This window comes from Copadichromis virginalis, linkage group LG3, assembly GCF_057382275.1.
Source record: "Copadichromis virginalis isolate Kocher_CV1m ecotype Utaka linkage group LG3, C_Virginalis_male_GT1.1, whole genome shotgun sequence".
NCBI classification, from domain to species: domain Eukaryota; kingdom Metazoa; phylum Chordata; class Actinopteri; order Cichliformes; family Cichlidae; genus Copadichromis; species Copadichromis virginalis.
This window is the reverse complement of record NC_140620.1, coordinates 34,136,810-34,158,771: the sequence shown is the minus strand read 5'-3', so window position 1 is coordinate 34,158,771 and position 21,962 is coordinate 34,136,810. Positions and strand designations below refer to the sequence as shown.

Below are 21,962 nucleotides of genomic sequence, written 5' to 3'. Positions count from 1 at the left end.
AACAAACGACATTGATTTGCTTGTCTCTCGCCAACCTAACTGGAGTGTCGACCAATAGCCCAGAGTGACTGTGCTGGGCGTGAAACAAGACATTAAAAGTCAAACAGAGATAAAAGAAAATCATTCCTGACCACAGTGGGCTCAATTTACCTCCCAGCAGGAAACAGAAGCTAGCATCCGATGCACAGTTTGTGAAACTAAAATCAGATCAGCTTTCTTTTTTTTCTTTTTTCTTTTTCAGTGATGCTGTACGATCCCAGAGGGTGAATTCCTCTTTTATCTCTCCCTGCGCTTGGAGATCAAAGGTCAAATCTAGTACCAGTGTGATACCCTGTAGAGCTACTAGCTAGTCAGTCTCCCCTCGCTGATTTGTTGGGTGAGCAGTTTGGGGTCGTTGGGAATAAAATCGCTCTCTGCCATCTCAGCGTTGGGCCCATGTACACCCCCTGGGATAACAATACAGCAGCTACAAACACACGTGAGGGAGTCAGCAGAGTCCAGCGGATGCGTAATTACAATCAGCAGGTCACACACTGCTTAAACTGGGCTTAAATAATTAGCTTGATTGGCAGGCTGGCTGCTGAGTGGGTTAAAATTATATTCTGGCACTTGCAAGAAAGATACTATTTATTTAAAGAAATGAAACGAGTAAAACCAAACATCAACTACAATTATGCTAACTGCTCGAGGCACGAATGCTCCATTACCGTACTCAGTGTCACAGCTTGCATCCTTCTTGTCTCCTCCGTCTTTTTCAATTACTTTGGCTCATATCTATTTTCCGTCACTTTCATTTCAAATATCTTTCTAACTGAAATCCGTGCCATTGCTTCCACATTTCAAGGGACTATAGTGCATCACAAATCATCCAGTAAAGGCAATCTTTGATTCTGAGTGATATGTTTCACTTGAAAAGCTGTTCTGTTAAGGATAAATAAAAGTGAGCAACACTGATGCTGTGTCATCCTCCTAAAGAGGGCATATACCGCAAAAACTGTCTCTCTGTGCCCGCGGCTATTTATATGAACCGAGGACATGACCTGGGGCCAAACCCGCGAGCGTGTAATCTGGCTGCTTAATTTCATCTCTGATTTGTAGGACGAGCAGCACGTATGTGATGCATGTGGAATGAATCACATGCTTGTTTGTGTGCATGCTGAGTGGGAGGCAGCTTGCATAATGTTTCAGAGGTCAAACGCTTTTTGGGGGGCAGTGCATGACACACACAAACACACAAGGTGTTACTCAGCTGGCTACCGGGTGAGTTAGACTTTCTTCTAAATAGACCGAGTGAAAATAACTGAGTGTTGCAGTCAACTGTACAAAATAGCTGATAATTAAACAGCACTTTTGAATCATCGCACATTTTGTCAGGCTTTGCATAATACGGAAAGGTTATGACGTATGAACAGGTCAGATGGTAGTCAAGAAGGGCGCTTGTGGTGGGAATTTGTGTTGTATTTCTGCTCACTTTAGTTTGATGTAACACTGATTTCCAAAAATAAAAAGAAAGCATCAGCTAGTTTGATCATGGGACGTGTGATGTCCATGAACACGTTCGACCAAATGCTGAACTCCAGAACTGAAAAAAAAGAAGTCAATAACTGCAGTCCCTCCAGTGGCCACTTGAGGCTGACTGAACAAGCAAATTTCTACAGACTACTATTTTAAAATGTCCATTTTTTCACCAGGAAAACAAAAGAGGCATGTTTACAGTTTGTTACATGAATTAATTTGTTTTTCTAAAAGAAAATCTCCTGGTTTTCAAACTCATGGCCTTCAGCTAACATTTTATAACCTTCTGAGACACTTGTACCTGCAGACAGGGGGAGCTAAGGATTGCTCTGTCTCAGCAACAGCTTCAGATTTTACAGCAATTACATGCTTTTTTAGCATCTTAACTAAATTCTCCATGTTTACCTGACTATATCCCTTGATAAGCATGGAGCTTTGCAAATTTGATTTGGCAGATTTTAATGCCAGATGTCTTTCCTGGCGTTAGACACAAACCCAAGGGGAATTTGTGTCTCTGGCTGGAACTAAATCAGCAAACTATCACTTCCCAAACAAATGTGTTAACCACTATATGTCTGAATTTGTCCTAAAGCCAATGAGCACTGAGCACAGGGCTAGAAGACTAGCACAGAGGATGTCAGGCCCTCAGGTTACCCTCATGATTCTGATTGCTTGGTCACACCAACCATCCTGTTCGCCCTTGCGCGAAGCAGCAGATACTGTTCTACCTGTCCAACCTCTGTAGGGTCCAGGTATCAGGTGCTACCTGGCCAAATGCAAAACTATTGAAAAAAATAAGAAAAGATGAGGATGGAAGGATTTCAGTGGCCTCCACCTGTAAAACCATTCCTGTTTTGGGAGTTGTCTCATTGTCGTCCCTCTAGTTAATATCATTAATACAATAGCAGCTGAAACTCATTAACAACTTCCTATGTTACTTAACTGACCAGATCAATATCTCAGAAGTTTAACTTACTTGGTGGTATACTTGGAATAACAATGCTCTCTATATTTTTTTGCGCAGTGCACATTCATACAGTATGACACACATCTTTATAAAAACATAAGGCTCCTGGTCCCTTGCTCAAGACTTTATTCCAGCATATTGTGATTTAAAACAGCTATGCCAAACATGTGGCTCTAACCCACAACCCTGAGATTAAGAGTCTCATGCTCTGCCGACTGAACTAGCTGGGCATGCGCCTTGAAAGCTTTTTGTGACATCACCTGAACCACTTTATCAGATTTCATGCACTAGAACTCTTGGAAACTCACTGACATTTACCTTTCACTTCACACGTGTGCACACAGTCTATGCACTCAGCTGACCTCAGTATGTGCTTCACATAACATTTACACACCATGTTGGAAAAATGGGCTTGCCGCCATCAGCTTGAGGCTGGCTCAAAAACCAGAAAAAAAAACATGTTAACAGTTGGGTACAATGGACAGTTTTGGTCTCTATAGCTACTTTTTTTCTTCAAGGCAAATTTAAGAGTTTATCGAACCCATTAATTTGTATTGTGTTATGGCTTAAGGTTGTGGGTTATAAAGTGGATATCCACTTAATAACCTTTGTCTGGGAGTGTTGTCTACTGATGGTAACTGAATCCTTGCTCCATCCAAACATCCTCGATCCCAAGTGGAATTACTGGGCCGGACATTACATCGCCAGCACCACAACAAAGACTCCGGTAGGGGAAGTGGTGGTGGGCTCTGTGCTTATGTGCTTCGGGATCGGTTCCAGATCAGTAGAATAATAGACAGTCACTACTCACTAGACTTAGAGGCCATGTCCGCTTAGTGCAGGCCCACTTTATCTACTTCATGTGCTAACGGTAGCCAACGTTACCATTGGTTACATCCTCCTCGATGCTAACGTTAGCTCAGTACTCAACCACTTCCAACTTATCGTCAGGAGGCTCTCAACAGCAGAGAGAGCACCCTGAAGGCACCCATATTGTTGTTGGGGACTTTAATAAGGCATGTTTGAAATTTGTACTCCCCAAATTCCACCACCATGTTATTCCTACCAGGGCAGATGGGACACTGGACCATGTGGACAGTAACATCACTCAACATCATTGCCTACATCCCCCTCCAAGCACCCGGGTCATTAAAACATGGCCAAATGATGCTCTCCTCCAGCTACAGGACTGTTTTGATCTGACAGACTGGTCCATCTTTGAACAGCAGGACTTGGAGACCTTCACTCAGTCTATGTAGTGCTGTGTAAAGAATGTGACTGTGATCAAAACCATCTGGATTTTTCCTAACTGAAAACCTTGTATGATGAGTGAAGTACAGACTTTGATCAGAACTCGTAACTCAGCCTTCAGGTTGAGGGACAGTTCCCTGTACAGCACTGCCAGAGCCAACCTGAGGAGGGGCATCAAACAGGCCAAGGAGGCCTACAGGAGGAGGATAGAGGGCTTCCTCAAGGACAACAACCGCCGCCAGGTGTGGAGAGGCATCCAAGCCCTCACTGACTAAAAAAGGCCCGAGCCTGTATGTCTGTATATGACATATGATAGATGATAATAGGCCTTCTCTGGCTGTGTACATTGGCCTTCTTTCCAGTTTCTTAAAGCACAGACTTTGATGTGCTGAGTTAATTCACTGTTGGGGAAAAATCAGTTTTTTTAAACATGTCTTCTTCAGGAATCTATGTTTCCAGTTTGTGAGCAGAGAAATAGCCTTCAATGAACACTTTGATTGAGTTGACCTTGCATGTCATGCACTTTTTTGGCTGTGTTTTCCTGTCTGTGTAATCTCCTCCTGCCTTAATTTAGTCCATGAGATATCATTTCCTTTCTCTTGCCTTTGTTCCATCTCATTTTCATCCTTACCTAACCATTCTGCCCTCCCCCACATCAATAATTCATAGTTTTGGGTATTTGTTTTATATTTGGCCATAAGACTTGAAGTGAGATACCTTCAAAAATGAGCAGTTTCCTCGCTTCATGTATTATCAGTGTTTTATTATCACGTCTACTGTATGTTTTATCACTGAGCAAACAGAGACCTGAGGAAGGGAAGAAGTCAAATGAATCTGAATTACATTCAGTTGAGATGGCACCATATCTCCCTCCCGTCATAAGGTCTCAATGTGGAGGAAGGGAAAACATGGACAAATTGCTGAAAAGCAGAATGGAAATTAGATCGCGTCTGCAAAACAGAACAAATTATCCTGAAAAACAGAACCATAAGTCTTACCCAGAAGAAGACCTCCGTGTTCTTGCTGTTGCTTTTTTAAACTGTCCTACCAAGAGGAAAAGCATCAGATATTTCTGATAAGTTAAAAGATTTTCACGTTCCTCCCCTCTACTCAATCAATTACTGGTGCAGCTGAAAAAGTTAACTACACAGCAACAAAGTTTGCATACAGGAGAGACTTCAGCTGTGTATGAAAGATGGATGCCCCCACCATGATGAGCAAAGTCCTGTTGTGAAGTGTTGAGCTGTTCTTCTTTGTTGCCGCTGCCTTTGTGTTTTGACAGAAACAGAAGGTAACGAGACAGGTTTGGAACTGGCGTGCAGTATCTCTCAGTGTCTCACACTGAAACTAGCAACTGACACCAAAAGAATCACCAAGAAAGCATTTATTAAAGGAAACCAAGCAAGCTGAAGGGCTGGGACTGTGTTTGGGTTTCGAGGAATGAATATTCGCAATAACAGCTTCCACATCAAATCAGACAGAGCTTTTCTTGCAAGTAAATGCACAACAAAAACACAATGCAGGCCCGGCTAGCTCAGTCGGTAGAGCATGAGACTCTTAATCTCAGGGTCGTGGGTTCAACCCCCGCGTTAGAACTTTAGGACTTTACAGTCTAGTATAAATAATTAACATAAAGTCTGTCTAATTGTGGAAGCTGTTACTGAGAAGGTATAATAATCCACAGTTCCTCCAGTGTGCGGATTACAAGCTGGTGGCTTAGTGGTAAATGACTGGTACTTGATAGGAGCTCTTGCAATGACTTCTTACCACTAGCCTCACTCACACACAGAAGCTTTATTAACCAAAAGTTCACATTCAGAGGATTCATTGACTCCCAAGAATTTATCAACATGCAGACTACAGAATGTGAGGATTCAACCAAAAACCTTCACAATTAGGAGACAACCTCCACTCCTGAATCCACACTAAGATTCAGTATGATGCCCAAAGAATCTTGTTTGTCAGCACCTTACATGAGAGTAAACTCACATAAGTTCTGTCTTGATAGAGAAAAGAGAAACGCCCCACGTGAGGCTTGAACCCACTAACCTGAGCTTAAGCATCTCATGCTCTACTGACTGAACTAGCTGGTATTTTTGCTTGGAGTGTGCAAATTGTTTATCTTGTGTGGAATAAGTGAGCTACCATGGCTCCAGACCTTTAAGAATCTGTGGGCAAGGTACTCATTTGCTACAGTATTATTATTGATAATTTGCTATTATTAATCTCTGGTTGTCTTCCTCAGTGTGTCTTTGTCCTGCCTTCCTCCTGTCAACCCAGCCGGTCATGGTAGATGTCCCTGCCTCCCTCACCCTGGTTTTTCTGGAGGCTTCTTCCTGTTAAAAGGGAGTTTTTCCTTCCCACTGTCGCCAAAGTGCTTGCTCACAGGGAGTCATATGATTGTTGAGGTTTTCTCTGTTTTCTCTGTATTATTGTAGGGTCTTTAACTTACAACACTGATACTGATATTGAACACTGTGTTCTCCCCCCCGATGCACCTGTGTATGAATATTAGCTTGTGTAAGTGCTTAGGCACAGAAAAGAGGCAATGTGTGAACCGGTAGTTGAGGCTTGTAGTAAGAAAGCAGTGTAGAGTGTGGAGTAGAAAAGATCTATGTAAGTTCTAGTACACTCTGTAATGGCAATACATGATTCATGAAGACCTTTATCCATGGATAAATGGTGCACCATTTACACCCAACAGAAGACACAACAAGTTTATGTCTTTGTCTAACTGGAGCCCAGATGCCAACAGTTGGTGTTAGCTGGGTTTCTAGAGATTTATCAGAGATGCACGATTTGATTATGATAATTAAACTCATAATTCCTGTCCAAGAACATTTATCTAATCATTTTATATTACATGACAAATTGCCTGCCGGTATTTGTGTGCGTGTATCCTTGTTATTTTAAAAAGCCTATGCTCCATCAATTTAATTTAATCATCTGGCAATTCCAATTAAAGAAATGCAAACACATATTCTCTAAAAGCTCTGTGTGTGTGTGTGTGTGTGTGTGTGTGTGTGTGTGTGTGTGTGTGTGTGTGTGTGTGTAAATGTCATGTAGGCCTATGCATTAGAAAGAGAGAGGGTAAAAAACCATTGTTAAATTACCATTCCCTTCATCTTTTATCATGATTGTCATCATCATCATTCTCATTAGCATCATCATTATTATGATAGCTGGAATAATTTATTGTCAGTCGAAATGGTGTGAGAACATTCAGTGACGTGCGAGTGTGTGTGTGTGTGTGTCTGGTCGATCACTCAGTCAGCCGTGAGGATCAATGCAGTCAAGTACCAGTCTGATGGATAACACTGCACGTAAAGATCCAGACTCCACTCAAGTGTGTGTGCGAGCACTGGGTGTGTTTGCAGGGACTCGTGTTCTTCTGTGTAATATAAATGACAGAGAGACAAACAGCCAATCTGTCTCAGTGTGTTTGTGCATCTGAAAGAGCGAAAGGAAAGGACAGACTTGTCAGTGTTTTGTTTCAGTGTGTGTCTGTGTGAAACATTGATTACCACAGTGAGCAATCAGCGGTGGCTTGAACTAACAGACAGGCACAGAGCGGGCCAGCGAGTGTGTCCGTTGGCCACGCGTGGCCCATTAAGCAGCAATCAACCTTCCCCGTCCTGTTTAGCATTCCAGCAGGATGCCTGCCTGCCACAAAGCCAACACATGACTGTAGTGAATGTGGTCAGGTTTGGCAGGGGAAACAAAAGGCCTGCAGGGCAAAATAAAAGAGTTAGACCGAAGCATGAATATCCACACAGTATGTGCAGAATCACATCTGCATTTTATAAGCTGGGAAGCAAGAATTGATACATGGGGGCCTCTGGATGTCTGGAGTTTTGATCTCATCCACACCTGCTTCATGCCCTGGAGGACGGGGCTGTGGCCCCCCCACACCCTCTAGCAGATTATTACATGAAGGAACCTTTTAAAAAACAAAAAACAAGCGCGTCCATGCTCACAGGTGTACACACGGGTGATCACACCCACAAACTACACCCTTTTTGGCTCCTACCTCAAAGCACACTGTGTTCTGTTGATCTTATGTGCTGCACAATAATGTTTAACATTTAGTATTTACTGTCATATTCCCATATATCATTGTGATGTTGTTTATTCTATTACTCTTGTTCTCTTCTGCTTGCTTTCTTTTTTCTTTCTCAGCAGGTGACCCAGGTGATTGATATATGCATTTTTTTTTCTCTGCCCGTTCTGTTGGTTTTTGTCTTTTGCCCTTCTCCCCCGTCCCTCTTCTCAGCTGTTTCTCTTTCCCTCTTTCTTTCTCCCCTTCTTTCCCCCAGTCAAGTCTGTCCCGTATTCAGTAAGTGAAAATAAAATAAACAATAAAAGGTGAATCAAATGGACCATTACGGCAAGGCTGGGATGGTCAGTTTGGTAAAGTAAATCCTTTGGGCATCTTTCTTTGCCTTTAGACAACAATTCTGATGGCAAAAGAGCCAAACGGGACAGGCCAAAAATAAAAAAAAAAAGAATTGATACATTTAAGGTGAATTGAAGTTGGCCTGCAGCATTATTAGTATTTTATTGAACTGCCGTAAAAGTAGCGGTCATAAAAGAAAGATTTAGAAACAGGTGGGTTAGAGGCTGATATATCTTTATCTCCAGTGTGAGCATGACTTCAGAAACAAAGAACCAGGAAAGCTTAAAACCACTTCATCTGTTCTGCTGATATCTGTCCACTTATACCAGCTCTTTTGCCGGTATAACCCTTCTTCTACTTACATTATGGGTCAACAGAGTGGATTATATGCCTTCATCTCACAGTATCCCTAGCATCCTCCTCTGTCACACCAACAATCTTCATGTCTTCACTGCATCCATGAATCTTCCCTGAGCTATTCCTCTTTTCCTTCCTCTTCCTCTTTGAGTGTCTCTACATACAACCGGATAAGTTTGTAATACGTCTTATGTCTTCCTGGAGAAAACTCGTTTCGCCTTCTTCTTCTAAAGCTGCGCTGATGTAGAGATTTTGTTGTTTAGGAGAACACTGAATTGAGTATGGCGCATAAACGACGGGGGTATAAATGATTTTGACGCCAGGATATAACCAGGGTGGTGATCGTAAAGAAGGAAAAAAACTTTTGGACAGTCCTACTGCGTTATTAGTTAACGCAAGATACATGGAGGGGTTAATGTATAAAAGCCTTTATTGTATTTGTTTATATATGGGGGATGGAAGAAATATGGCAAAACGTTCTTCTCTAAATAATGTTTAGACGATAGATTGATTAATTTTGGTTTATATTTGAGATAAAGAATACATCTTTCTCATTCTCCTATATTCCTCTTGCCTTATTATAACTCATACAGATGAATCCCACCTCATGAAGATGACCTCAATAAACTGTCTTTCACTGATCTCCTGTTTTCTCCTTTGCCTTCTTTTTCCTCGTGTTTGTGCTTTTTCTGCCCTGTCTGCTGGTATCTCTGCCTCCAGAGCTGCATGTTTCTAATCTGAAGCCACCGGCCTCACTGACCTGCTGAGTGTCTATCGCTGTATTGTTTGTTGCCTCTCTTCCTCACTCTTCTTTTCTGTCTCCAATCTCACCCTTACCACAACCGTTTGAGACAGATGGCCATCATCCTTGAGCCTGATTCTGTTGAAGTTTTCTCTTTGTTAAAGGAGAAGAGGTTCCACACATCCTCACTAACCCACACACCTACACAGCCCCTTCTATTCTTTTATTTTTCCCCCCACCTTTTATTCTTTAAAACAGGTCTTAAAGTCTTTCACGACTCCTGTCAAAACTCCTGGTTCATGTTCAGGGTCCTTGATTCACAACTGATTAAAGCCGTGCATCTGCAGCTGTGGGATGTGAGAATGCAACAAAAGCTGAGATTGTGACATTGTGTCAAGGTATGATTAACTTTCCAAGAAAAATAAAGAAAGCTATTCATCATCATGTTTTCTGAGGTAATTTGATTATTAAATCAGCTGAACTAAGGTGTCTAAAATTCTTAAACTTAAAATGTGATCAAACTCAATTACAATGGTGTAATTAAATTCATGTGACTTATCCTTTGGCTTTTGACTTGTTAGTTCTACTGCTTGAAGCACTGCTCACGCAAGATGATGAAACTGATGATGACTGCTTAAGTTTACTTTTCCTTTTATCCAATTAGTTTGCATACTTTGTTTGCATGCTTCATCAAATTTCACAGTGAAAACCTCAAGTTCTGACCTGTTACAAGTCCTAATGATTAATTTCATGGTAAGCTTTTGCAGAAAGGGCTGCGCTGCTGTCATCACTGTTAAAAACATTGTATATTCTTCTATTCTACTAAGCTCTTAAAGCCCGAGTTACACATGCCTGGAGAATGGTTGTATTTCCTCCTAGCACTAACCAACTACTGGTGGCGAAACTTGTGTGACACAAACCAGAAATGAAGAGCATTTGCCTTCAAGGCAAGTTGTGCCTTACTGCTGCAACCAACACATTTCAAAAAGTGCAACGTTTACTTTGAACGTAAAAGTTCTTCATTTACATTTAGCCTCAAATCTTCACAAATCCACTTTGACTTAGCAACCAGTTTGCAAGTATTTGCAAACTGGTTGGCATCTTCCATGCAAACTACTGGAGACCAGAGCATTCTGCTATTGACCGACGCAGTTTCCAATGCAGCACTGCATACCTCTTTGACACCAATTTAGTATTAGCCAGCAAACTCCAGCAACCACTTGCCAATTTGTTGTGGAATACAAATCTTTCCATAGCGACTGGATGGCTGCAACCCCTTGCAACCAGTCTGGGAATATTAATTTTTCCATGAGTTTGCAGACCAGTCTCTAGGCTTCTGTGACTGAGGACTAACCTCCACCAGAATCCCCACTGAATGAGGGTTAGGATTAGTTTGCGTTTTGCTAAGGAAGCCTAGTTTTGGAAACTAGAAGATCTGATCAAATTTCTATAATTCCACACAAAGGGCAAATCCTGCCTTAATCGTTGCCAGCAACATGGTAGCTGTAAAGAGGTCAAAGTAGCCACACTATGGGTTTCATTAATTTCTGTCATATATTTTGTCACAGTGGCATTTTCAAAACATGGCCACAGTTTCAAATAATGAGGTCAGAGTATATATTCAAGCAATCTCCGTGAACCAAAAGCTCAAGTCCTCTATGCACTTGGTTTCACTACAACTATTGTCTGTACTTAACTGTGGGCATGTAGCACAGAAGCCCCACCCACATGCTATTCAAATTGTGAGGGGCAGCCAATCAGAACAAAGTTGTCTTAAAAGGAGATGGAAGGGAGCTCAAACACACTGCTTTAGAGTGAATGAACTGCAGAAAAGCTAAATGATAAAAAAAGATTATTTTAAAACGTAAATCACGCAAAGACACTCCAGTGCAGTTGAATAATAAAAACATGGGTCTAGAAACAATGAGCATTATAGCTACCCTTTAAAAAGGTATATCGTGCACAGCATCCCTGAAAATATACCTTCATAAATGTCCTCACGTTTCTCAGATTACTGAACAGATTAATCAAAAATCTTTAAAATATGGCTTCATACGATTGGAAGTATGATATTAGCCAAAAAACATAGACACATTTATTATAAGGCGCTAAGAGTTCTTGGAAGCCGGTGATGTGAGCACTGAGAAAGAATGCTGTCACTGAAACCTGTAAAGGTCACCATCTGTTTATCTACATCTCTGAAACAGATTTTCTCACTGACTATCAGCTCTGTGATCGTCTCTGTGATGGTGACATTTACAGGTATGAAGTAGGAAATGTACCTCCCTCCTGAGGCGTTCACGTCGAGAGCTAGCTGAAACATTAGAAGAAGACAGTCTATCTTTAATCGAATGTTTTCACACGTGCTTGGGGAATGCACATATCCTATTATGCTAATGTGGGCGTTCATGCAGAATCCTGGCATGGACACTGGAAGCAAGAACAGCAGTAAAAAGCTGGTATGAAATTGCAATTATTAAGCTGGCATCCTCCGGCTTTTGATTCACTTGCAAAATAACAGTGTGCGCCGTCTCAGAGAAGTAATAATCATTTCAATAACTGCACGGAAAAATGTTTTTTAATGATGGCAGGCGCATGTCAGTGTGCTGACAACAGCTGGCAAGTGGGTGGATATTTGAGATCAGGTGCAGATTGTCTAAAGATTGAGATTTATAGGGATGAATCTGGCTTTTTATTATTAAAGGAGGGGCTGTAAAGAAGTGAATACATAATTACAAACACTTAAGGAAAGTGGATCATCTGTTTTGCTATTCTTTCAAAGTCGGTACGAGTAATTTACAAGTTCCTTTTGACTGTACTGAGCTTACTGAGAATGTAGGAGTAATGTAGTTTCTCAGTTTGCAGCAATTTTTCCACCTTCTCTTTGATTTTTCAGCCTGAAGCTACAAAACTAGAAAAGCGTCATTTAAATGTTTAAGTGGTCAGTTTATCTTCACTGCAAACACTAATTTACTAAGTTATCCTAAATGATATCAGCTGGTCTGATCACAGGTTGCACTATGTCCGTGAACACATCCGATCAAGTGCTGAGATCACGGCACACAAAGATGATGATTGACTCTTGAATCATTCTTAAATGGCTAAAACAGAAAAAGAAAAGAAAAATGGAAAAAAAAAAAATCAAAGATACAGAAAGTAAAATGAACGACTTCTTTTGGGTGCTGTCAGCGTTAATCTCGTTAAAATGACGTTAACGCCAAAACCGCATTTACGTGGCAAATCTCCATTAATTCGCTAACGGAGATTTGACGCCTTAAATGCGGTTATTGCATTAACGGCATTTTAACGAGATTAACGCTGAAAGCAATAACATATATACTTACATATAAACCAAACCAACTCATCCAATTGTTCACTGATGTTTTAAAGTTGCGTAAGACTATAAATATGCTACTGTCAGCAGAGATGAGTTGTGAATTTTATTTGTATATAAGTGTTTCATGCTGATATCATTTATGGGTACCATAAACTTACCATAGAGGATGTTGATAAGAGAGATTGGCATAACCAGGATCCCTACGAGCATGTCCGCTACAGCCAGTGACCTCAGAAAGAAGTTGGTGGCATTCTGGAGCTTCTTTTCCAGCGACACCGCGAGGATGACCAGAATGTTTCCGCCGATCGTCAGCGCAATGATGACGAGTATGAGCAGTGCTGGCCAGTTCTTCTCTTTGATAACCGCCCTGCTCACAGACTCCTGGGTTGTTAAATTATCCAGACCTAAACTCATGCCGGAAGCACCACCACCTCCGCTGCTGCTTCCAAGTCCTATCCCCCATGGGAGGGTTTGATTGAGATCTAAGGGGTTGTTGCTCGGCCAAGCCATTCGACTCCCGACCTCCAAGGAGGATGTGGTTGTCCCGAACCCGCCAAGAAGAGCCCTTGCTGGGCCACCCATTTCAAAGAGAGATTACTGGAGATTGGACAATCTGCTTCAGAAGCATACAGAAGAAGAAGCTGCACTCAAAATTAAGGGACACTTCTCTGAAGGATATCACCTAAGAGTTGATCAGATGGGATGGGAAGAAAGCAGGATAGGGAGAAATCTGGGGGATTGTGAATGACAGGGAAGCTGGGGCAGGGGGATAGGGAAGAAGCAGCTACAAGGGCTCTTGGTTTTATTATTGTGTTTTAATAAATCTTGCTAGTTCCAAACAGCCTCAAATTGTTCTGTTAGGCTTGTATCTCCCATTACTGGCCAACAAATCATTGCCAGGGAGTTCTCAAGGTATATGCTGAGCAAAACTGTCCCGAGTTGCTTTTTGGTGTTCAGCCACATCTACATCCAAGTGGAAGTGAGACTTTAAGAGTTTTTAATTTAGAGCTGGAAATTGGATGACTCATATCCATGGCTCCGGGCCACCATCGTCCTCTGTCCACCCAATCGCTGTAGTCCGTTTGCCACAGGGTGTCAGTCGGTTTCAGTATCTGCATTCAGCTTTGAACCTTGCTGTTGTGAACGGACATATCTGAGGTGTTTATCCAAGATGATGGTGAGGGCGAACTGCGGAAAGAAGCAATGGAAGAAAAAAAAAAGAATCAGATCATCTAATTTGAACTTCCTGCATGCACAAGTTGTTTTCACCCAGTCATTCATGATTTGAGAATAAATCAAACCTCTCTCTCTTACATTCCTTCTGGTCTGTCTTGATATATTCTTGATATATCCCCCCTTTCCGATTACTTTCCTTCCATCCATCTACTCCATTCACCCACTCCTCTCCCTCAGTCTTACTCAATAAATTTCCATGCTTTCGTTCTCTAAATCTTTTGAGCTTTCATCCATTTCTTCTTCCCTCTTCAGCCATCCATCAGCGCGCCCACTCAAATCTTCTTCTGTCCTGCATTTTCTCCGCTTCCTTTGCCCTCCAAGTGATTCTCCACCAGACTAATTTAGACTTTGTCCACACTCCTCAAAAAAAGGTCTGAAAAGAATGTTAAACATTGTACTCATTCAAAAATATACTAAAGATAAAAATCCAACAGATGCTTTGATGTTTACTCCTTCACATCACAGCATGTGTGTGTGTGTGTATGTATGGCTCTCCTCTCTATTTACCCTTACCAGTCAGGCAGCTTAGTGATTTAGCACCTCATAAATGTCTTCAAGGAGAGGTGGAGGAGTCAAAGTTTATGTGTGTGTGATAGTCAGCACGCGCATACAGTGAGTCTTTGCCTGTGAAGAGCACAAACGACCAAAAACCATTGAGACGTGTTCCCGTTTGCGTGGGATGTTTAAGAATGAAATGCGAATAAGTGTGTGTGTGTTTATTTTTGTGCTTTTTTCTTTCTACGTTCCCATGTGTCCACTTGTGAGTGTGTATTTTGAGATGATAAGCGAGCACATCTCCAGACGCAACCAAGCCTCCAGCTGAGATATTTTAGTGGGCGGCGAGTCTATGATAATATCAGGAAGGATAGAGTATGTCTGTCCATATTTTACTGAATGCTACATACACAATAATAAAAACTGTGCTTCTTTGTGGGTGTGGGTCTGTTAACATTTGTATTGTTTAATGTGTGTAAGTGTATTCATTTGTCTCTGCTTTGCACTTATTTGTGTAAATTGCTCTGAATGCAAATGAACTGTCTAGGTGCGATTGAGTGCAAACACAATAATTCATTCAGATTACTGTTGTGTGTGTGTCTGGGTGTGTGTGTTCCAACTTGTGTTGTTTATAAAAACAACCCATCCTCGTACTTAAATGACAATTAGGCTGATAGTAACCAGCACCTGTTTTCACACCTTGGCTCATGTGATTAGGCAGATGATCAATAGAGGGTCAGCAACCCTCTTATGGACACTCCCAATAGGGCTTAAATAGGGCTCTCCACCTCTTAGAACTCAAGAAGCTTCTTGGGCGAGAGGTGAAACGTCTTCAAGAAACTTAAAGATGATGATGACCTGGATGACTGAGAACCTTCAAAAACCCCTGAACTGAGTCTAAAGTAGATGCCTACCAGTTTACCTTGAACCACACCCTCCCCAACTGGTCTTTTATCATATTGAATGCAGTAATTGGACCTTAATGTTTTTTTTTTGTTTGTTTTGCTTTCACTTATTATACGTAAACACTTCTTTTCTCATTTTCCACTCAACTGACAGGATGGCACATTCTTATTCCCAGGGTGGCTGGAAATAGGAATGTGACCCATTTGGGGTCATCCTATAACAACCTGTCTAACCTGACCAGTTGGTATCATTTTTCAGCTTGTTGGGTTAGTGTTGGGCCGATGGGCTGATTAGTGGGCAAGTAATGTACTAACCAAAATAAGGTTTTGTGAGGGATGCACTGTTGTCTGAAAAAAGCATGTATTTACTACCAGGCCACATGCCAATCAGTAGTATCCTGTGCTCACTTAGTCGCTACAGTTGCCCGCCTAAAAGTTGAGAAATGGTTATCTCAGGTCCCGCCCATTTTACATTTTACATTGTCAGGGGTTATTTGCAAGTAGTGCAGTCGCTTGAAGTTGATTTTCTGTGGTGTGTGGTTGCCAGGTCGCAGCCAATTGATTCCACTGTGGACGCAGCTTTAGGCATTAAAATCTGCTGGGTTAGGTTTAAAAAATAAACGCAACAGTTGCCATGGCTTATAAAACACTTCTTTCTGGTTGCCATGGTGACACTTGCTTTTTCTACAGAACATACGTGCTTTTGGGACAAAACATATTTCCCACTGAATTGCATGACTTACAAATTTGTGCTCACTGACAAAAGTGTAGTTCTTTCATTTTTTTGGGTGACTATTTCACAAACTCCTGAGACTGAGCTGGGATGAAGTCACCTCTTTGAAAGTGACACAAATAATTTCTTGTAATTTCGTATATCTCTATGGGAAACATGCACTTGCTATTTCACAGGTGTTTGGATGCTGCAAAGAACTAAAACAGGAGCCCGCATGTCTCACTCTTTTTAGGTGTGGTTGCCTTTCATCATACCAGAGCATGACTGCCTGTGAGGTTCAGTTAGGTTTTGCTGTGCTTCATCCAAATACCAGTATTACTGAGGACCCTCTAAACATGTGGAGTGAGCTATAGAGCCTAAAGCGTTGGCACAGTGCCCACTACAGTCCAGCTGCACCAGTTCGTGCTCTTTTTGTTTAAATACATTCCTTTTTGTTTAAATACATTCCTTTTTGTTTAAATACATTCCTCCCTCAAGTTTGTGCTCTATATTAGACACTTCTTCTTCAGCTCTCAGCGAAGGCGGTCACACTTTTCTCCTCTCCTCCTCACCCTTATCTTCCCTGCTTAGCCTCTATGTCATTGTCTTGTCTTGTGTGCATTACTTTCCAGAGGTGTGGACTCGAGTCACATGACTTGGACTTGATTTTATGACTTTAGACTTGACTTGGAAAAAATATTCTAAGACTTGTGACTTGACTTGGACTTTTACACCAATGACTTGGGACTTGAATTGGACTTGAACCGGTTTACTTGAAAAGACTTGATATTTTACCCCAAATATAAAATTTAACATGCATATTATATAGAGATTGAAAATGTGACGTCATTCACGGGTAGAACCGCAAAGGATTCTGGGAACTCGTGGCAAGCGGTACTAGCGCACGCAGGCTTTCAATTGAAATCAGTCACACAGCGATAAAAAGAAACACAAAAATGTCAAGAAGCTGTTGTATTATTAACTGCAATAGCCGGTCGCATGACAGCCACGGGAAGCCGACGGGTAAAGAGATCGGTTGTTATCGGATTACGTCGTTGAAGAGAAATTGTTCGAGCCATGTTTCCGAAGTAACAAAGAGGCGACTGGATTGCAGCCATTCAAAGATCAAATATAACGTCCCAGAACCCTCCAGCTCAGGTTAGTCTGCTCCAAGCATTTACACAAAGGTCAGTCTGCTGTTGTAGTTAATACATCATTTTCATAACATAATTGGTGATATAGGTTACAAGCAAGTCTGGCGCTGAGCAGAAATTGTCGCGCTATGCTCCTTTGTTTATTGTGCATAAATAGTGAATTGTCCTGAGACAATATTGTGTTTCGCTTCTGTTATTATGGTACATTGACAAAAACATATACTTTTATTCACAGGATAAAACAGTTGTTTTGTATCACTAATTGTCCAGTGCGATTACAACATACAATATTATTGTCACTGCTACATTTCTGTGATGCTACCAGAAATTATTTCCACTGCTAATTAATTACCATTGAGCTCAAAGGTCCTATTAATAAACAGTTAACGAATGTGTATTTATGAAGACGATTTGTGAGACTGGTAAACTTATGATACGTACGATGGTCTTTCGTTCTACACGGTGCATTTCAAGGTCCTGCTTGTTGCAGTGACCGGAAGTTACTAAACTTCATGAGTGTATGCACTCACTCCAAGAACCGTATGATTATAAATATGCATATAAATATGCTACGATGAGATAGCTGACTTCATCTAACTAGCAAATGTTTTCCAGGCTACGTTGGTGATGCAGTTTTTTTTAATATGTATGATATTTTTGTCATGCGATTTTAAAGCCAGTCCTACAACCGCATCCAAGAATAACATGCAGCTTATCTCAGAACTGTCGGTGAAAATTATTCTTGGAGCTAGGTTTAATTGAGCTGCATTTTAAAGAGGTGCAATTTCACAATTTGTGTATATTTTCTAAGTTCACTATTTTGTATGTGTTGAGAAAAACACAGATTTAAAAATTACATGGTCTAATATTTACATTTAGCATATAACTGCAACATTATTTTTTCGTTTTTTTTTTTTAAAGACTCGAAAGGACTTGAAATTCAAAATTTCAGACTTGTGACTTTACTTGGACTTTTACACCAGTGACTTGAGACTCGACTCTGACTTGCCTGACATTACTTGAGACTTGAGGATAAAGACTTGAGTCTTACTTGAGACTTGCAAAACAATGACTTGGTCCCACCTCTGTTACTTTCCCTGGAATAGCCTCCCACTGTCGTCCTCTAAAACCTAAAAGAGAATTATGGATTTGATCAACTGGTCTCTGAATGCTATTGACACCCTTTTCTCAACGAAAAATCTGGGCTCGGGAGAGCCTGAGTGCCCTGGAGGGACTTTCCCTGCCGGATACACGATGGACGGGTGGCAGAACTGGAGGTTCATGTGCCTGGCGGGACTGTCGATCGAGGACGCTGAAGATATCTATCTATTCGGAACCGTGATAACAGGGTTCATGCTGATCGGAGTTGGCTTAGCCCTGGTTTATCGGAGAAATAAGAGAGCAGAACCGGCTGTTCAAACCCCCCCATGGCTGCCCGCTGGAATCGAAATGGAACGAGGCGCAATCTCTCACAACGAACGTAATATGGTCAACACCTTGGAGACGCTTGCAGCTGCTGTGAAGGCTCAAAACAACACCATTGAGCGTATGGGGGGATACATCAGAGAGAGGCCTGCTCAAAATGAGACCCTTGAGCGACAGTTGGAAGACATCGCGGAACGGATCACTGCAGCGGTGAGGTCTCAGAATCAAAAGAATGATAACACTATAGGCATAGGCACTCACTCATCCCCCCTCCCTTTCCAACGCCTTCGATGCTTGTTTCCTGCGAGGGAACACGGCGGGTCTGTGTGCCGCGCTGGAATGGTAGCGCTGTGCAGGGCGGCTGCTGTGTTCGCTTCGGATTACTCCTCACCAACCACCCACCCCTGCGGCTTGTCATGTCTTCACAATGTTGTGCTGTGGACATTTATGTGCTTTTTTGTGCAGAGGAGTTTTTTTGTTTCCTGTTCTCATGCTGTCCTACCATGGAAGCACAGCATGAGTAGGGGTCTCTTTTTTTCCTCTTGTACTTTCCCCATTGTAGTGTACATTTGAATGTTTTTTCTCTGATTCTACCAATCTCCGACCTGTATCCCCAAGTAATGTTTGTGCTATATGTGTAAGGTCGGGGGGGGGTCCCATTTCACTGCAGGGCAACCTGCATGTGACGGATAAAGCTTTGATTGATTGATATAAGGAAACTTTCTGCATGCAAGTGCAATAAGGACAGCTGCAAAGATCTCCATATCTTTAAGTCTCTAAAAGCGTTGCTGACTGGTCTCTAGGTCTATGTGACTAAAGTCTGAGAAAACCTGCCCCAAAGCGTTGGGTTTGTTGCGTTTCCAAAGAGAAACTTTATCACAAATTTCAATACTGGTGGGACAGTGTGGCATCAATGCCCAAGAACACCTTGTAACACTCATAATGGCAGTATTTGATATCCTGGGGTTATAACACATTAGAAAGGAGCACTCTTTCCTCTCTCTCTTACACACACACTTTTTTATAATGGGACTGAAAAAAGAAGAAAAAAGAAAGAAAAGCACACAGTTCGTGAGTCCATTTTCTTTGTGGTGTATTTGGGGTCATTTTGGAACATACTCTACTTTCACATGCCTTTGAACAATTTAAATTATTTAACACAGATATTTTCAGAGCTTGGGCACAGGTAGCTTTCACACCAGATACCATATCCACTCTTCCAACATGGCTAGGGCTCAGTATGCTGACATGCGGTAACCACACAGCTCAGGCAATCTAGACTTTTGAGGGTCAAACATGCTCTACCACAGTGCACATCATCTGTCATTTATTCCTGTCATGTAACTGAGTTTATCTCATTTATTCATTTTTGGTAAACTGAATGAGTTTCCAGTGTAACAAAACTCTGACACATAATGTCTCACAAAACCACAAAGTGGAATCATTGCATTTTTGCTACATCAGATGTTTGTGTTGGCTCTCAGTCATCCGGGTCACGGTCGACTGGACCTCTTAGAACTGAAGAAGCCTCTTGGATGGGAAGTGAAACATCTTCAAGAAATTGAAAGAAGTCCAGTCGCTTTCTTGGAGATGCTCCAAACTGTTACTTCAGTATTTTGTTTTGTTTAGAGATGTACTACATGCTACACTTATGTAGCTAACATATTAACTAAATATGTCGAAATGCTAGCTATCAAATGGCAAGGTGTAATTAAGTGTATCTACATTGCATTTCGTTTTTCTGGGGGTTGCTGAAATGTAACAACATCATAATATGACATAATTCAGCTTTTGTGGATATGAATTAAAGGTTGTTGTGTGCTGTTGTGATATTAAAACAATGCAAAGCTTTTATACGGAGCATAAATTAGGTGCCATTTAGCCCATTGGTAGGTGGGTGCTAGGCAACATAATGACTTTGCTCAACTCCTGAATAACTTCCATGGTTTTGTGATCACAGCTAAGCTAATGAAACAACCAAAGTTAGGTTTAGTATTTTGAGTTTAGAAAATGAAAAACGGTTGTTTGAAGCATAACAATGAAGGATGTTATCTGTTTTCTGGGGAGGATAGATTTTATATATGATACCAATATTAATGACTGCCTCTCCCATCAGACCAAATCATCATGTAATCTCACCACCATTCAGCTCCTGGTAGGGCTTTAGCCTGGACTATGGGGCCATATTTTATAGATTTGAAGAGCAAGACAGGGAAGACCACATTATAGAGGAGGCTACTACAATTTATTGATTATTTCTCAGGACAACATAAATCCAATGAAACTGCTGAGCTTGTCTTTTCTTGACTAAACCAAATAAACAAAAAAAGGTAAACAGCATCGTAATAACGTGCGCTTTAAAATTCTACCCTTGGAAAATGAAAAAGGCAACACAGAAAAACCAACGCAACTTTAAATCGAGTCGAGGGAAGAACTATACGTGTGATTATGGATTGTGTGTGAGTGCGTTTGTCACCAGCGCGCTGCTTTGTGTGTAACGGACAAGCTGCTTCCTATCGCCTCCTCTATCAGCATAGTTCACAGGAAACTAAACAGCACTGCAGGCAAGCCATTTAACTGGCCTGACAAAGCAGCAATATGTCACAGAGAGAGGGAGAAGACGACGAAGAGAGGGGAGGAGGAAGAGGAGAGGAGGAGGGAAGTTGGACAAAGCAGTGATTGGGGAGATAAAGGAAAAGTGATTGAAAGGAGAGGAAAGAGATAAAAGAGATGAGAAAGCGAGGGAGGAGAGACGCGCACGAAACCATGAGTCACGCCGAATGAAGCCAATTTCTCGACTCCACACGACAGTAACTTGTTATTCTACCAGTGATTATCTTTTTATCTGGAAACTCGAGTGAAAGCACACAGTTCATTAGTTTCAAACCAAAGATGAGATGCGGGCCTCAGCTAGCCAATCACATCACATGTAGATTAGGCTTATATTTGGTGTTGTGACTGCAGAACGCATTCCGGCCCTCATCCTGGAGAGAGTTACGCAGACACGGCTGGGGACTCGCAGAGTCGTGGCACAGGCGCCGCCGCGGTCGCTGGCGCTTTCCACCGTGGGGAAAATAAAACTGCCGCTGCACTTCTGTTTGTTTAAGCCATTTCTGCTCTGCGAGATAAAACAGCAGAGGGGGGAAAGCAAAATGGGATGGGGGGATTTTCTTCTTATTAATGTGCCCTACAAAGCAAACACTAACTGCCTTTTTTGTTTGGTTTAAGGCTTAACATTTAAGCGTTTATGTTTCCCTAACAATAGACAGTGTCAGCTATGTATTTACCAGCTATATGCTGGTGAATGCCAACTTCTGTGGCAACATTTTGTACTGAGGCAGCAGCAGGTGGTTCGTCTTCCCTCTTTTCTCCGCTCACAGGTCTACTTTTATTTGCTTTGCAGGATAAAAATAAGAGTAGAGAATAGTTCCTGCTGCCTTTAAAGTACATCGGATTATTTTGGTGCTGTT

The 21,962-nt window shown here is 41.6% G+C and overlaps 1 protein-coding gene and 1 non-coding gene across 3 annotated transcripts in view; one reads left to right on the top strand and one right to left on the bottom strand.

Moving 5' to 3' along the window:
• htr2cl1 (5-hydroxytryptamine (serotonin) receptor 2C, G protein-coupled-like 1) overlaps positions 1 to 21,962 on the bottom strand; it is a 113,866-nt gene that overhangs the window by 25,903 nt on the left and 66,001 nt on the right. For both annotated transcript variants that reach the window (XM_085450753.1, XM_085450754.1), the window contains exon 3: positions 12,724 to 13,753. In XM_085450753.1, the coding sequence (XP_085306879.1) occupies positions 12,724 to 13,147 (424 nt within the window). In that variant the 5' untranslated portion in view covers positions 13,148 to 13,753. The remainder of the gene's footprint in view (positions 1 to 12,723; positions 13,754 to 21,962) is intronic.
• trnak-cuu (transfer RNA lysine (anticodon CUU)) lies at positions 5,257 to 5,330 on the top strand. The gene has a single exon. It is a non-coding gene; the product is annotated as a tRNA-Lys (tRNA).